This window comes from Rhinolophus hipposideros (genome assembly GCF_964194185.1).
Source record: "Rhinolophus hipposideros genome assembly, chromosome: 1".
NCBI classification, from domain to species: Eukaryota; Metazoa; Chordata; class Mammalia; order Chiroptera; family Rhinolophidae; genus Rhinolophus; species Rhinolophus hipposideros.
Genome location: NC_138047.1, coordinates 18,695,024 through 18,713,872, shown reverse-complemented (window position 1 = coordinate 18,713,872; position 18,849 = coordinate 18,695,024). Strand labels below are relative to the sequence as shown.

At 35.2% G+C, this 18,849-nt stretch overlaps 1 protein-coding gene across 2 annotated transcripts in view; it reads left to right on the top strand.

The window, feature by feature from the left end:
* Nucleotides 1–17,280: 17,280 nt before the first annotated feature.
* The window catches only part of STAM (signal transducing adaptor molecule), a 58,727-nt gene continuing 57,158 nt past the window's right edge, over nucleotides 17,281–18,849 (top strand). The window contains exon 1 of one of the 2 annotated variants that reach the window (XM_081068322.1): nucleotides 17,281–18,137. In XM_081068322.1, coding sequence (XP_080924448.1) covers nucleotides 18,098–18,137 — 40 coding nt within the window. In that variant the 5' untranslated portion in view covers nucleotides 17,281–18,097. The remainder of the gene's footprint in view (nucleotides 18,138–18,849) is intronic. The other variant, XM_081068323.1, reaches the window with a different exon arrangement.

Sequence of the window (18,849 nt, the reverse complement as noted above, 5' to 3'; positions counted from 1 at the left end):
GCTAAAATTGTCTATTTTCCCCAAATCCCAACACTATATATGTATATATATGTAGATTTGATAAGGTAACTCTAAAACTTATACAGAAATACATTGGAAGAACAAAGTTGGAGCACATAGATACCTGTTTTCAAGCCAAGGCATAAAACTACAGGATGGTGTGATAGACATAAAGGTGCACACATAGATCAATGAAACAGAATGGAGTCCAGACCTATATATAGTCAACTGATTTTCAACAAAGATGCGAAGGTAAGTCTCTTCAATAAATGATGCTGAAACAACTGGATACCCAGAGAGGGAAAAATGAATCTTGATCCTTACCTTACACCCTAGACAAATATTAATTTGATATGGATCATAGACCTTATAAAAGCTAAAGCTATAAAACTTCTAGAAGAAAACAGCAGAATCTTTGTGACCTTGGGGAAGGCAAATTTCTTAGGTATATGACAAAAAAAAAAGGAAAAAGAGAAAGAGAGAGAGAGAGAGAAAGAGAGAGAGAGAGAGAGAGAGAGGGAGAGAGAGAGAGAGAGAGAGAGAGAGAAGGTGGAACTTCATCAAACTGTAAAACTTGTTACCCCCAAACATCACTTTAAAGTTGAAAATATTCACAATACATTATCTGACAAGGAACTTGTATCCAGAATACCATTTACAAAGAATTCTTACAACTCAATAATACAACAACCCAACTTTTTTTAAATGAGCACAAGATTTGAATAGACACTTTACAAAGGAGATATAGAAATAACAATAGAATATGCAAAGATGCTCAGTCTTATTAGTCATTTAGGGAAATGCAAATTAAACCCACAATGAGATACTACTACATCTAATATTTTTAACTGTTGACAAGTATATGAGCATTTGGCATTCTCATGGCCAATACATGGTTAAAGAGAATACTCCTTTAGAAAACAATGGTGATTTCTTAAAAAGGTCGACATACACTTACTTACCATATGACCCAGCAATATCATTCCTAGGTATTTAGTCAAGAGAAGGAAGACAGTTCCACACAAAGACTTGAACACAAATGTTCATAGCAATTTTAGTCATAATAACTCCAAACTGAAAATAATCCATGTATCTATTAATACATGAATATATAAACAAATGTACTGTATTCATACAGTGGAATATCCTTCAGCAATGAAAAGAAACTAACTACTGTGCATAGAACATGAGTGAATCTCATAAATTTTATGCTGAGCAAAAGAAGACAGACACAAAAATTAATAGCATATGATTACATTTATATGAAAGTCTAGAAAAGGAAAATCTATAATGACAAAAAAACGGAAAAGTAGTTGCCAGGGGCTGAGGATATGTGTGTGGAGAGAATTGTCTGGGAATAGACACAGGAATCCTTTTGGAGTTATGTAAATATTCTATTTGTTGATTGTGGTGTTATCCAGGTTTATACATTTGTCAAAACTACTCACACTACACACAATATGGATGCATTTCTTTGTAAATTACTTAGAGTTGATTTTAAAGTGTCACGAATAATATCTTAAAGTGTAAAATTTACAATACTATGATATGTTTAGCATAAAACCAAATACTATGGCAGAATGGATTTGTATGTTGCAGTTAATAGTTTCTCTTCTAATTATTCATTTAAAACATTGACTATGATATGAAATGTAACTCATTTTCACAATAGCTGTTTTTTACAAAGTTGATTATAACATTTTGAAAAAAAATCTTTTAAATCTCCTAAGAATAAATAACATGCTAGAGATTTGTAAAACTGTCCCTTTAAAAAGTAAATAATTTACTATGTACTATGTACACACAGTTGATACTAAAATGAATAAAAAATGGGGCTTGTCCTCATGAAGTTAACAGTATAGAAGATAAGAAAATCATACAAATAAAGTGTTTTCCAAAATATTTTAGTAACATATCACCTCTCGTATGCCAAGCACTTCAGCTGATTTAATCCACACAACAATCTTCACAGGTTGATAGCAGTATCCACATTTCACAAATTGGGTAATTGAAGTCTTGAGAGATTAAAAAACTTGTCCAACGTCACAAACTAATAAGTAGTGATTCTGAAGTTCTGCCTGACTCCAAAGTCCATATTCTATTATCCATATTCTATTATCAAATGCAGAGTAAAATAAATTGGAAAAGTAAGTGGCAAAGTGCTGGGAGAGTTAAAGAGCTAACAGAAAGTGTAACTTGTTTGGGGACTTGGAAAAGGCTTCATGCAGGAAATCACCTGAATGCTTGAAGAATGAGTCTGATTCCAACAGATTGCAAGAGGCTATATTGCAGGCTAAAAGCATGCCATGAACATGGGGGCCGGAAAAACAAGCCAGAGGAAGAGTGAATTGTGCAGTTTGACTACATCTTAAAAAGTATTAGGAGAAAGATAGAATAGAAACATGTCGAGAACCACTCTATTTTAAAAGGCAGTGGTGAACTTCCGAAGATTTGTGAGGAGAAAAATCATGTGAAAGAAACTTTTTCTCGAAAATTAATTTTGCAGCAGTATATTGAATAGATTGGCATGGGGGACGAAAAGGGGGGGGGCAGGAAATGAGACCAGTAGTCTAGGAAAGAAGTAAGAAAGGCCAGAACTAAGTTGGTGGTCAGTTTTAGCATGAAGAGGGGAATGAATAAGGGGATATTTTGAAACACAGCAGAGTCAAAAAAAAAGGAAGTGTTTGTTTATTTGCTGAAGCAAAGGCGCCATAAAATAGGGAGAGATTGATTGTCTATGTGAAATTGGCTATTTTATGAAGGAAGATCCCTTTGTTTGTGGAAGGATAAGGGATTAAGAAGATAGATTAGAGGAATTCGGTTTCAAAGAGAAAAGACACTTCTTTTTCAGATAGTACCGTGTTTCCCAGAAAAATAAGACCTAACCAGAAAATAAGCCCTAGCATGATTTTTCAGGATGACATCCCCTGAACATAAGCCCTAATGTGTCTTTTGGAGCAAAAATTAATATAAGATCTGGTCTCATTTTCAGGGAAACACGGTAATAAAAGAAATAGATACAAAAGATCAATGAAACCAAGAGCTGGTTCCTTGAAAAGAAAAGATAAAGTTTTAACCAAACTCATCAAGAAAAAAAGAGAGAGGACCCAAATAAATAAAATCCGAAATGAAAGAGAAGTGACAGCAGACACCATAGAAATACAAACAATTATAAGAAAATACTATGAGCAATTATATGCCAACAAGTTGGACAGTCTGGAAGAAATGGATAAACTCCTAGAAACATGCAATCTTCCAAGATCAAATCAAGAAGAAACAGAAAATCTGAACTGACTGATTAATAACAAAATTGAATCGGTTATGGAAAAATTCCCAACAAACAAAATTGCTGGACAAGATGACTTTATAGGTGAATTTTACCACACATTAAAAGAAGAAATAGCACCTATTCTTTTCAAACTATTCCAGAAAATTCAAGAGGAGGGATGGCTCTCAAGCACATTCTGCGAGGTCACCATTACCCTGATTCCAAAACCAGACAAAGATATTACCTAAAAAGAAAACTATCAGCCGATAACCCTGATGAACATAGATACAAAAATCCTCAACAAAATACTATCAAATCGAATTCAGCAATATATGAAAAAAAGATCATACACCATGATCAAGTGGGATTTATTCCCGGGAGTTTGGTTCAATATCTGCAAATCAATTAATGTAACACACCACATAAACAAAAATGAAAGAATAAAATTATATGATCATGTCAATAGGTGCAGAAAAACCATTTGACAAAATCCAGCATCTATTTATAATAAAAGCTCTCAGCAAAGTGGGAATAGGACTACATCTCAACATAAAGAAGGCCATCTGTAACAAACCTACAGCTAACATACTCAATGGGTAAAAGCTAAAGGCATTTTCCTTAAGATCAGGAACAAGACAATGATGTCCACGACACCACTTTTATTTAACATAGTATTAGAAGTCTTAGCCACAGCAATCAGACAAGAAAAATAAATAAAAGACATCCAAATTGAGAAAGAAGAAATAAAACTGTCATTATTTGCAGATGACATGATACTATATATGTAGAGAACCGCAATTATTCCAAAAAATCCTATTAGAACTCATAAATGAATTAAGTGAAGTAGCAGAATACAAAATTAATATTCAGAAATAAGTTATATTTCTATACACCAATAATGAATTATCAGAGAAATTAAAAAAACAATTCCATTTATAATTGCATAAAAAATTAAAATATAATTCCTAGGAATAAATTTAATCAAGGAGATAAAAGACCTGTACTCAGAAAATTATAAAACACTGAAGAAGATACAAATAAATGGACACATGGATAGGAAGAATTAACATAGTTAAAATATCATTACTAACCAAATCAATCTATAGATTCAATGGACTCCTTACCAAATCACCAATAGCATTTTTCACAGAACTAGAACAAAAGTTCTAAAATTTATATGGAAGTATAAATGACCCCAAATAGCCACAGCAATCTTGAGAAAGAAGAACAAAATTGGAGGTATTACACTACCTGATATCAAACTGTACAACAAAGCCACAGTAATCAAAACAGCATGGTAGTGGCATAAAAACAGACACATAGATCAATGAAACATAATAGACCAGAAAAACCCCACACATATATGGTCCTTTAATCTATGACAAAGGAGACAAGGATACACAATGGGGGGTAAAGACAGTATTTTCAATAAATGGTGTTTGGAAAACTGGACAGATACATGCAAAAAAATTAAACTAGATCACCTTCTTACTCCATATACAAGAATGAACTCAAAATGAATTAAAGACTTAAATGTAAAACCCAAAGCCATAAATCTTCTAGAAGCAAACATAGGTAGTAAACTCTCTGACATTGCTCTTAGTAATATATTTTTTTTCTGATATATCACCTCCGGTGAGGGAAACAGAAGAAAAAAATTAACAAATTGGATTATATTCAACTAAAAAGTTTTTGCACAGCAAAGGAAACCATCAACAAACTAAGACATCCTGCTGAATGGGAGAAGATATTTGCCATGGATACATCTGATAAGGGGTTAATATCAAAAATTTATAAAGAATTCATGCAACTCAACTCCAAAAAAACAAATAACCCAATTAAAAAATGGGCAGAGGACATGAATAGACATTTCTCCAAAGAGGACATACAGATGGCTAACAGACACATAAAAAGATGCTCAACATCACTAATCATCAGAAAAATGAAAATCAAAATCACAGTGAGATATCACCTCACTCCTCTTAGATGGCTATTATCAATAAATCACAAAGAACAAGTGTTAGGATGTGGAGAAAAGGGAACCCTCATGCACTGTTGGGGGGATTGCAAATTAGTGCAGCTGCTATGGAAAACTGTATGGAGGTTCCTCAAAAAATTAAAACGAGAATTCCCTTATGACCCAGTAATTTCACTTCTGGGTATTTATTCAAAGAAATCCAAAACACTAAATTGAAAAGATATATGCATTCCTATGTTCATGGCAATGCTATTTACAATAGCCAAGATATGGAAGCAACCTAATCAATAGATGATTTGGATAAAGAAGATATGATACAATGGAATATAACTTAGCCGTAAAAAATGAAATCTTGCCATTTGTGACAACAAGGATACACCTAGAGGGTATTAACTGAGTGAAATAAGTCAGGCAGAGAGAGAAAAATACCATATGATCTCACTTATATGTGGAATCTGAAGAATAGAACAAACAATAACAGACTCATAGATACAGAAGAATAAAGAAAAGGGAGATAGAGATATTTTGAGGGAGGGAAAAGAAAATTGAGGTAGGTAGCCTAACTGAAATGACGGTTTGGAATAGCTTTTTGTATATAAGCTTGACCTCCCCCAAAATCTTTTATTTTAACAATCTACAGATTAGCCCTTGCATTTAGAATAAAAACTGATTACTTTGCTTACTTCAGAGCTTTCTACTATAGCCTGAGCCCAGGGGAGCCAGTAGATTATTTCTTAGTTAAGTGCCTGTCCCCAAAATACTATGATCTAACCAAGCAGGACTATTATTGTCCATAAACGAATCCAAATCTCCATTCTTTTCATTCTACCCAGACTGCTATTTTTCCTTCTTTCTTGTTTGTATAAATCTCATTCACTCTTCAGGGCTGCATTCAATACCAATTTTTTCAACTGGCTTTCCCTGACCATCATACTGGATGCTTATTTTTCCTTATTTTCAGCCGAAATAGTTTGTACTGATAATGTGTCATTCATTTTTATCATTTGATTTATGTACTCTGCTTTTACTTATCTTACACTTGTTTATGTTGTTTCCGTGGGAAGAACTGCATATCAGAGAATGTGAACAATATTTTTAAAAATCCTCAAAGTTCAATCAATGTTTTGCAATTTAAATAGTTTTATTGAAGTATAGTTGACATACAGGGAACTGCATGTATTTTAAGTGTATAATTCAGTAAGTTTGACATATGTATCATCTCTGAAACCTTCACACAATCAGAATAGTGAACATATCCATCATCCCAAAAGGTTTCCCTGTGTTCCTTTTTAATCCTCACCTCCTACCTGCCCCCCCACACATATCCCCAGGCAACCACTGATCTGCTTTTCATCACTAGAAATTAGTTTGCATTTTCAATAATATATACATGAAGTCATACATTATGTACTCTTTTCTGTCTGGCTTAATTCACTCAGGATAATTATTTTAAGCAGGTCCAGCTTCATGGGCATGGGACCTGTGCAGTCTCACTGGATACTGTGCTTAAAGGGGCCCAGCATTTAGCATGATGCTCTAATGTCACTATTTTGAAATTCTTAATAATTTATGAGTGAGGAAACCGATATTTTCGTTTTTCACTGTGTCCCACGAATTATGTAGCTGGTCCTGAGTTAGAGATTCATCCACGTTATGGTGTGTACCCAAAATTCTTTTATTGTTTAGCAGTATTACATTGTATGGATATACCACCACTTGTTTATCCATTCATGTTTAGACATCTTGTTTTTTTTCAAGTTACAAATAAAGCATCTATGAACATTTGTTGACAAGTCTTTGTGTGATGATATGCTTTCATTTTTCTTAGATAAATAGGAGTGGAATGACTAGGTCACATGATAGGTATGTATCTAATTTTTGAAGGACCTGCCAAAGTGTTTTCCAAAGTGACTATAACATTTTACATTCCCACCAACTAACTATACATGAGAGTTTCGTTTGCTCCACATCCTGGCCAACACCTGGTATGGTCAGTGTTTGAAATCTTACATATTTTTATAGCTGTGCTGTGCTATCTCGCTGTGGTTTTAACTTGCATTTCCCCCAATGACTAATGATGCTGACCTTCTTTTAATATACTTATTTGTCAATTGGATATTTTCTGTGTTTTAGGGACTGTTGAAATCTCTTGTATGTTTTCTCAGCGGTGTGATTGTGTTCTTATTAAGTTTTGAGAGCACGTACTTTATATAACCTGGATACAAGTCCTTTATCAGATATATGGTTGGCAAATATTTTCTCCCGGTTTGTGGGTTGCTTTTCAGACACTTACTAGTGTTCAAAGAGCAGAAGGTCTTAATTTTAATGAAGTTCTGTTTACCATTTTTTTCTTTGATAGATTGTATTTTTGGTGTCATATTTAAGATTATTTGCCTAACCCAAGGTCACAGAAGATTTTGTCTAGTTTTCATGTGGAAGATTAATAGTTTGAAGTTCTACACTTAGGCTTGTAACCCATTTTGGGTTATGTTTTGTATATGATGTGAGATATTGGTTAAAGTTTACATAAGTATTCCAGGACCATTTGTTGAAAACCTATCCTTTCTCCATTGAACCGCCTTCGTAACTTTTTCAAAAGCAGTGTCAATATATGTATAGATGTATCTCTGAATGTCTATTCTGTTCCACTGAATTATTTGTTTATCTTTACGCCAGTACCATACTATCTTGATTATCACAGCTTTATGATAAATCTTGAAATCAGATAGGGTTAGTGACCTGTGGTAGTGGTAATGTTTGTGATGTTAGTCATCTGTAACACATGTTTTTAGCATACGGTGATAAAACTTGACTAGGTTTGGTGTGGTTATTTCAGCAGGATAGGAGCAATAATATTACTTGGAAGAGATGTCCTTAAGAGAAAATAATCAATTTTAACCAGTTTTTCTACTTGTAGATATCACAATAAAACAATGAGAGAGAAGAAAGGCTGGTGGATTCAGGAGGCGAGTAGTTGTGAAAAGCAGCAGAAGTGAGTAACGGAAGTACAACTAAAAAGCAAAGAGAAAGAAAGAATGAGACCTGAAATGTGAAGAATGCGAAACCGCTAAACACAGAAGTATTAATCTAGAAAGGGACAAATTGAGCACTGTGGTTTGGAAGGAATATTGGAATTAATTTCTTATTGATGTGAAAACAGAGGCCAGTGATATCCTTATCTAGAGCTTATCTAGAGTCTCCTCTTAAACAGAATCAATTGTACAAATTTGGTTCTAGGCTGACCGTGGAAAGCAAAATCTTTTTAAGTAAAATCCTTCTGATCTATAGACAGATTATTATAAATAACTTTATTCCTGAAGAACCATTTCGTACCTTACAAAATTGATCATGAAAATGAAACAAAACATACACATATGCTACTGTATTATAAGCATTAATTATGTTAGACTAAAGACAATATAAAAAGTAATATTTTAAATGCTCCTTTTGGGAACATTTTCTACATAGGCACAGATACAGTACAGGGAACTTGAGAATGAAGATATCTTTTTGTCTTTTTTCTTCTTGTAAATTTTCCTACAGTCAACACAAGCATTTTTCATTGTGCCCAGAGACTTTGAACTGCCTTCAGAATTGGAGTCATCTGTTTTAAAAATCTGTGGCTTATTTTAATAAGCATGAAAGCCTCTGAAAAGTCTTTGAATGGTAAATGCTAGGGAGGAGCAGATTCCTTGGTGAGGTCTTTATTTTCAAAGATTGATCCTTCAGGATATGCCATTCAGACCTTGTCAGTGATTCCACTGTGATTCCACAATCACAGTGATTCCACAAACCCTGACCAGCTGGTGAGTGGTGCTTATCTTGTTACACAGTCTTTGGCAGTTATTAGGTTAAAGAAAATATAAGATCATTATGTTAATAATATAAAAGGGGGCAAAAGTGGAAGTCACAGGTTGAACTAGAATAAATCAAGGGAATTGATGTTTATTAGAAACCTATCATTTGTTGTGAAAAGGCTATTTATAGACCTTGGCATTACACTGATTGGTCCAACTTGCTCAAAAAAAGAAAAAAGAAAAAAAATATTAAACATGTTAGTCAGAGGAACCAGCTCTTCCAGAAGAATCTATGTGGAGAGGTTAGCGAAGTGGGGCAATCTGGTTGATGTAGAATGTGCTGAGGCTGTGGTTTTCCAACATTTTTACCTTGACTCATAGTTTTTTGTTTTTTTTTTTTTAGGAATTAATATTTTATTCATTCAGTGAGAAAATGGCTTCACCATAAAAAGTATTTTCATCCCTATTTTTTTCCTTATTTTATTTTTTTTATTTTTATTTTTTTTATTAGTTTCAGGTGTACAAGACAAGGTAATACTTAGACGCCCACCATCTACATCCCTCACACTGTGAACCCCCCTCCCTCCACCCTTGACTCATAGTTTTAAACGATCTAAGATTTTTCATCAAAACTATAAATTGTTGCAAATAGAATTTCTGGTGAAACGTTTAATACCGTTATTGAGTTATAATTGACCTACAATCATCTGTACATATTAAAATTGTACAATTAGATAAATATTGACATATGTGTATGCATATGTGTGTCTATCCATGAAACTATCACCACTATCAAAATAATGAAAATAGCCTATCAAATATCCCTCCCCCTGCACTTTCCTTCTATCCTTTTGTAATCCGAAGAGAATCCATTCAGGCCCGAAGTTAATTGTGTTGAATGTTTTTAACAAGAAATTGCCTTTATTTAACTGAAAGAGAGCTATTCAAGATAACTATTTCTTTTATGAGTTTTCGTAGTTTGTGCCTTTGAAGGAATTTGTCATTTCCATTAAGTTATCCAATTTTTAGGTATAGAGTGGTAATAATATTCCCTTATTATCCTTTTCACATCCGTAGCATCTGTAGTGACATACCTTGTTTCATTCTTGAAATTGGTAATTTGTATCTTTTCTCTTTTTTACTCATGAGTCTGACTATGGTTTTATCAATTTTATTTATCTCCTCAAAAAACTAACTTTTAGTTTTGTTTATTTTCCCTGTTGTTTTGCTGTTTTCTTTTTCATCACTTTCCTCACTGATGTTTATTATCTCCTATCTTCTGTTTACTATGGGTTTCACTTGCTATTTTTTCTAGATTGTTAAAATGAAAGCTGATATAATTGATTCGAGACCTTTCTTTTTTTTAATATATATGCTATATATTATAAATATCCCTCTGAACATTGCTTTAATTGCTTCCCACAAATCTTGATATGTTATGTTTTTATTTTTCCTCTCATTCAAAATACTTTCTAATTTCAATTTTTATTTTTATTTTGATCAATGGGTTATTTAGAAGTGTGCTTTTTAAAAGTGTGTTGTTTACTTTCCAAATATTTGGGAACTTTTAAATATCCTTCTGCATTAATTTTTATTATAATTCCATTATAGTCAGACAACATACTTTATATGACTTGAATCCTTTTTAATGTATTGAAACTTGTTTTATGGCCTAGAATATTCTCTACCTTGATAAATATGTCATGTGCACTTAAAAACAGTATATATTCATCTTTCATTGCATGTAGTATTCTATCAATTTCAATTAAGTCAAGTTGGTTGATAGTATTTTTCAAGTCTTCTACAGCCGTAGTGATTTTGTCTGTTTTTTCACTGTTGAGACAGGGGAGTTGAAATTTCCAAATAATTATGGAGTTCTTGATTTGTCCTTAAAGTTCCATCAGTTTTTGTTTCATTTTCTTTGAAGTTCTGTTATTATATGCAAAACCATATAGATTTGTCATGTTCTCTTCATTTGACCTCTTTTTCATGATAAAGTGACATTTTGTATCTTGTTAACAATTTTAATATTCATATAGATATAGATATACAGAGGGTGCCAAAAAATGTATACACATTTTAAGAAAGGAAAAAACTATATTAAAATTACGCTGATGGTAACCACTCTGAGCACCTCTTGTAATTGCAGAAGTCAAATTTGACTTGTATCTTTTGTTGTCGGTATATATTGAGTATTACAATTTTAAAAGTTTTTTCCTTTCTTAGAATGTGTATACATTTTTTGGCACCCTCTGTATATATGGCACTGCAATAAACATAGGAGTGCATATATTCTTTCAAATTAGTGTTTTGGATTTCTTTGGATAAATATCCAGAAGTAGAACTGCTGGGTCATAAGGTGGTTCTATTTTTAACTTTTTGAAAAACCCCCATACTGTTTTCCAAAGTGGCTGCACCAATTTGCAATCCCACCAACAGTGCACAAGGGTTCCCTTTTCTCCACATCCTCACCAGCACTTGTTTTTTGTTGATTTATTGATGATACCATCCTGACAAGTGTAAGGTGATATCTCAGTGTGGTTTTTATTTGCATTTCTCTGATGGTTGATGACTTTGAGAATCTTTTGATATGTCTATGGCCATCTGTATGTCCTCTTTGAAGAAATGTCTATTCAGGTCCTCTGACCATTTTTCAATTAAACTGTTTTTTGTTTATTTTTGGTGTTGAGTTGTATGAGTTTTTTTAATAAATTCTCGATATTAACCCCTTATTAGATGTATCATTAGCAAATATCTTTTCCCATTCAGAAGAATTTTTTGTTTTGTTTTGTTGGTTTCCTTTGCTGTGCAAAAAATTTTTAGTTTGATGTAGTACCATTTGTCTATTTTTTCTTTTGTTTCCCTTGCCTGAGAAGATATATCAGTAAAAATATTATTAAGGGTAATGTTGGAGAGTTTACTTCTTATATTTTCTTCTAGGAGTTTTATCGTTTCAGGTCTTACATTTAAGTCTTTAATCCATTTTGAATTTATTTTTGTATATGTGAGAAGGTGGCCCAGTTCCATCTTTTTGAATGTATCTGTCCCATTTTCTCAGCACCATTTATTAGATAGACTCTCTTTAACTCAATGTAAATTCTTGCTTACTTTTGTCGTAGATTAAACGGCCATATAGGCATGGATTTTTTCCAGGCTCTCTATTCTGTTCCATTGATCTCTGTGTCTGTTTTTATGCCAATACCATACTGTTTTGATTACTATAGACTGTAATATACCTAATTTGATATCAGGTAGTTTGCTAAGAGTTTTTTCTTTTAGCATAAACCCTTTTGAATTTTGTCAATTTTTTTCTGTACTTATTAAGATTATCATATGGTTTCCCTTTTACATTCTGTTAATATGGTAAACTGTGTTGATTGATTTTCAAAATGTAAAGTAACTTTGAATTCCTGGGATACAGTCTACTTGGTCATGATATATTCTTTATATATTGCTGTAAATTTCTATTTTAAAGTATTATTATATTTATGTTAATGAGAGATGTTTCAAGAGTTCTTATAATGTCTTTCTTTGATTTTGGTATCAGGGTAATGTTGCTCTCATAAAACAAATAAGAAATTGTTCCCTCTGGGTGTATTTTCTAAAAGATTTTGTATAGGTTTGATATTATTCCTTCCTTACAAGTTGATAGATTTAACTATTGAATTCATAGGCCAGGAAATTTTTGTGGAGTGTTTTAAACTGAGAATTTATATTATTGGTGTATTTCTTTTCAGGTTTTCTGTTTTTTCTAAACTGAGTTGTGATCATTTGCATTTTTCAAGGATATTTTTTCCCCATTTCACCTATGTTGTCAAATTTATTGTCATAAACTCTTTAGAAATAATATTATATTATGAATGTTTCAGTTTAATATCATTTAATTCCTGTAATATTTTAACCAAAGGATCTACAATCACATTGCTTGTTTTATTTCTGATGCTGGTAATTTGTGTATTCCTCTATCTTTTCACATAGGTAGTATTATCAATTTTATTGATCTTTTACATTTTGGTTTTATTGATTTTCTCTATTGTTTGTGTTTTATTTCTTTGACTTCTGATATTATTTTTATTATTTCCTTTTTCTACTTATTTGTATTATTTTTCTATCTTCTTAAGGTAGAAGCTTAGCCCATTGATCTTTCTTTTCTAATATCTAATTCTTGAAGTATTCCTATAAGCATCTCTTTAATTGCACCTCACAAATTTGATGTTTTCACTTTCATTCAGTTCAAAATATTTTGATTTTTGACACCTAGGTTATTTAGAACTGTATTGTTTAATCTTTACATAAGTTGAAAGTTTCTATATATATTTCTATTGTCTTTCTAAGTTAATTCTGTTTGTCAAAGAACAAAATCTGTGTGATTTTATCCTTTAAATATTATTATGAGTCATTTTAAGGCCCAGACTATTGTCTATTTTTGTTAATAATGTGTCCACTTGACAAGAATGTTTACCTTGCAGTGTTTGGGTGGGCCATGATAAATGTCTGGTAGGCCAAGTTGGTTGAAAGAGTTCTTTGAGTCTTGTATATAATTACTGATTTTCTATTTGTACTATCTTTAACTGAGAGTGAAGTGTTAAAATAGCCAACAAAACTATGGATGTATCTATTTCTCCTTTCAGTTCGGTAAATTTTACCTCCAAGTTCTGTCATTAGGTTTATATACATTTAAGATTATTATTGTTTTTGGTGAATTAACCCCTTTATCATTATGAAATGTCATTCATTGTGCCTGGGAAGTTTCTTGTGTTTTAGTCTCTTTTGTCTGATAATTAAAATAGCCAGCAGCTTTCTTTAGGTTAGTGTTTTCAAAGTATATTTTTCCATCCATTTACTTTTAACCTATGTGTTACTATTTTTAAAACAAGTTTCTAATACACATGATATAGTTGGGTCTTGCTTTTTAAAAAATCTAGTTTGAGAATCCCTACTTTTAACTGGAATGTTTTGACCCTTTGTCTTTAATGTAGTTTTAATATGGTTGATTTAAATCTATCATCTTACTATGTTTTCTACTTGTCCATATATTCTTTTTTCTTTTTGTCCTCTTTTACTGCTTCTTGAATTATTTGAATTTTTAAAATTTTGATTTATTTCCACATTTGTTTGATTTGGGGGGGGAGGTTATTGCTCTAAGGCTCACAGTGTGCATTTTTATCAGTTTACTTTAAGTAATATTTATACCACTTTATGTATAATGTAAGAACTCTCCCAACACATTTCTTTTTCCTCCTCCCATCTTTTGTTCTATTGTTTTCCTATATTTCACTTCTACCTTTGTTATCAGCCCCATAATACACAGTTAATATTTTTGTTTTTAAAGAAATTTAAAAATGAGTAGAAATACATGATCATTCTCATGCTCTTCAATTTATATCATAGATGCCATAGTTCTTTTGCCTGAAGAAGCTACTTTTGTTTGTATGTTTTAACATTTCTGAATATATAGCTCTGCTGGTGATATTTTTGTATGTAATTCTATATTTTCACCTTCATTTTTGAGAGATATTTTTGCTGACAGAGAATTCTAGGTTGACAATTTTTAAGTTCAGGACCTTAAAGGTACTAACTGTTCAACTCTTTTTTTTAATCTTGCATGGTTTAATTAGAAGTCTACTCTAATTCTTATTTCTTGTAATCCTCTGTTCATAATGTCTTTTTGTTTTCTGAATGTTTTTAATATTTTGTCTTTGTGATTTTCAGCAATTTTCAGCTTTCCCTTGATGTCAGTTTTTATTGTTGTTGTTGTTAAGGGCTAATTGTTGTTCGGGTTAATTATGGTTAGTCATTGTAGAAGTTTACATTTTCGAGTGCTGTAATTTTTAACTTTTTTGGTGGGGAGGGAATATTTCTTTTAAGTTTCATACTTTCTTCTGTCCTTCATATTATGTGTTATCCATCTTGATTCTTTCAAGAGGGTTTTCCATTTTTTGATCAAATCTAGAGGTAGGAAATTTGATCATCATGGGATAGCAAGATCAAATTTTCTCATTTCTTTTTCTCTAGGAAATGAGAAAAACATAGTGGGGGACAACTGTAATTTGCATGTTGCTATATTTTTATTAACTAGAAGAATTAAAAAAAAAGGTATTTGACATTTTAAAATCAACCAGAGAATTTAGTAAACACACATTACAGAAACATTTTAGTGTGAAATTGATCTGTAGGCTCTACAATATTTTAAAAACTATGCTAATACTAAAAGTGAAACTCCTGCAGTTTCAGTGTTTTAAGGGAAAATAACGAAAAACTAACCTCAAAATACAAATCCATTTCACTTTTTATATTTTGTTTTTATGTTAAACACAACAATAATGTTAGAAGTTTTATATTTTAAAAATGTTTATTATTTATAGCATATTAATCATAAAGGCCCCAAATAGCTAACATCATTCATCTAGGTCAGAATACATAGATAATGCTATCAGGACTAATAGTTGCTATTCCTTCACTGTTCCCAATGCACACGTATTGATGATCAAGGCTTGAACAATTTAATCAATAGCTTATTGCTGGCAAGAGAATAATTCAGTCTCACTACTGAACCACAAAGCACATCCAAATGCAGTTTCATAAACATTTGGCTGTGATACAGGGCGATTATGATAATGTGCCCCTGAGGTTGCTCAGAAACTTGAGGTCCACAAGTTGTCACCTGATTCTGTCAGCCCCATAAATAAAAACTGGTTTTTGAGAGAGACTGCTTTGTTTCACATACTAATAGTGATGTTTTGGAAGAATTTTTTTTACTTGTCGTAATGAAACACAAGCAAGCTTTTGGTACAGGCTCCTCAAAATGTTAAGAAACAGTGGTACAAACATACCACATTTTTCACCTTATTGTGCTTTAACTGTTTTTCTGCTTTTGAGAGAAATTTAGGTTCATCATTAAAATATTTGGAAAACGTAAGATACATAAAGAACAAAAAACCATCCAAAATCTTATCACTCAGAGATTCATGTCATAATACTCCCATATGTTTCCTTTCAGACTTTAAAAATCTGTGCTATTTTATAATTCTACATGGCTTTGTTACCTGCTTTTAAGAACATATATTTAGACATCTATGTATGTATAGATCTGTATTATCACCTTTAGTAGCTGTGTAGTTTTTGCGTCATGTGTGCTACACTGTAGTTGAACCAATACTAATTATAACGACTGCTTAGGCTTATTTAGTGCTTACTATGTGCTGGGCACCGAAGGGTTCTGATTGTGTTAATCCATGTGATCCTCACAACCCTATTATTATTCCTGGTTTTTACAGATGAGGAAACTGAGGCACGAAAGGGTGCAGTAATTTGTCCAATTTCTTTTATAAATTTTACCATGATTTTGATTGGTATTTTTATTTATTTATTTATTTTTATTGGGGAACAGTGTGCTTCTCCAGGGCCCATCAGCTCCAAGTTGCTGTCCTTCAGTCTCATGGTGAAGGACACAGCTCACTGGCCCATGTGGGAATCCAACCAGCAAACCTGTCGTTCAGAGCTCGCGCTCTAACCTACTGAGCCATCGGCTGCCCCCAATTTCTTAATGTTGGACTTTTAGTAGTTAACATTTTGACAATATAAACAATGTTAGCATAAATATCTTTGTTTATGTTCTTAAAGAATGTCTTTAGGATAAATTCCAATCAGTAGAATTGGTGGGTCCAAAGGTGTTCATATTTTTAAAAGCTTTTATTACATACTTTCCAATATTCCCTTTAGGGAGACTATGTTAATGTATATTTTATTCCACAATGTGAGTGTATGATTCCCCACATCCCTGATTCTTTCTAATCTTTGTCTGAATGGTAAAAATGCATCTAAATGCTCCTTTAATTTGCATTTTTCACTTTTGGAAGTGGGATTTCATTCTTAATGAATGGATTTTTGTTACGCACTTTGTATACCATGATACTAATCCTGCCGTTGACACGTTGCAAATACTTGTTTACATGCTACGTCTGGAAGTGCTCCAATCTGGCTATAATTTACATAATTTCAATTCCCGTGCAAGATGCTCGAAGTTTGTTCCAAGTGGGGCGCAACATCTCGTAGATGCTCCTTAAAATTTCTACACGATACAAGGAACATTTATGTGTTAAGTAAACTTATGAGTAAAATTACTAAAGAAACCTTTTAAGTGGTTGGGAATCACTAATCAATTTCTAGCCCCCCCCCTTTTTTTTTTTTTTGCTCGGTTCAGGGGGACAAGGTTGGGCTGTGAGACTTACTTTCCGATCGGCACAGCTGCTCCGTGACTGCAGTCAGTCAGTACTAACCAACGCCCCACTAGGAGCGCTTTCGACAGCGTCGGAAGCCGGGCGTCCAGGGCCTCGCGCGAAGGTGCCCGCGCCGCCTCCGCCCGCGCCGAGGGAGCCGCGCTCCCGGACACGCCCCTCTCTAGGGACCCGGGCCAATCCGTTCAGCTCACGTGACTTCATCCCAGCAAGTTTCTTGTCACCCCAGACACCTCAGGGCCTTTTTAGTTAGATGACCCCAAACGAAGGCTTTCCCACCCCCTTCCAGGGGGACTACCAACTCATGACGACCCACACAGGAGAAACAGCGGGTCTCGCTCAAGCCAAACGCGACCCTTTTTCTTTCTCGTGGGGCTCTGCTTCACGGCCGGGGTCGCCAGTCGGCTTCACCGTGCCTGCAGGACCCCGTCCTCCGGACACTGCCGGCCAAGGCCACAGCAGAACACGCAGGCATTACCGCTACTCTGCTGCAGCACTAATTAAAAGAGGAGTCGGGCGGAGGGGGACTTGTGGTGGGTTCCATCTTGGTGGGGCCGGTTCTGGACGGGTTCTGGTCAGGCGGCGCCGAAGGCTCCTAGATTCCCGACGGGCGGCACGCGGGGGCCTTCTCGGCCCTCTCGCCGTTGCCGCCGCCGCCGCCGCGGTTGCTGGGGGTCGGTGCGACGAGGTGGTGTCGCGGACGCCGGGAGCCCGCGTCTGCCGCTCTTGTCGCCGGAGGAGTCTTCCTTCCTTGGTCGCACCCTGACTCGCGTGGTGTCGACGGGGAGCGCCTGCGGCACCTCGGCACGCCGTGGAGATGCCTCTCTTCGCCACCAATCCCTTCGATCAGGATGTTGGTGAGTGCCTTGGCCGCCCTCTGTGCCCCCGCCTCCGGGCTGCCAGCCCGCCCTGCCCGCCCTCTGGGGACGTCCCGGACCCCCGGGCCGGGGCCCAGCTCTCCCCCTTGCTGAGGCCCCTTCCTTAAGAGTTTGGAGGACGTCGCGCGCTTGGCGCATCCTTGTTGAAAGAAACGGGACTCCGCCTGCGGGCGGGCCTCGCGCTGGGCTCCGGGTGCGCGAAGCCCGGGTCGCCGGGTCGCCGCCGACAGCGGCGGGGGGACAGCTGGCGTCGCGGGTGGTGCGGGGACGCGGGCTCTGGAGGACGGGGCTCAGGGCTGAGCAGCGGCTCGGCCTGGGGAGGACTCGGAGCCTCCGGGGACAGTTTCCGGGGACAGATGTCCGGGGCTCGGGGAGGCGTCTGTCGCGCGGAGAACGCCCGGTTAGGTCCCTAAAAGGATTTTGAAATCGTGTTGTTGTTGTTTTTTTCTTCTTTTTTTATAACTGGAACGGTAGGAGAAAGCCTCCGTGTAAGGGCGGACTCCCCCAAATGTGGGGAGAGATGAAAGCCGACTTCTGGGCGACTCACCGCGCGGCCGCCTCCGTCTCGGCCGCGGGCCCGCGGGGCGAGGGCGCGGGGCTCGGCGCGGAAACGGCGAATTTGGCTTGAATCTGAAATGCGGGTGGTGTTTTGTGTGTGTGTGTGTGTGTGTGTGGTGTTTTTTTTTTTTTT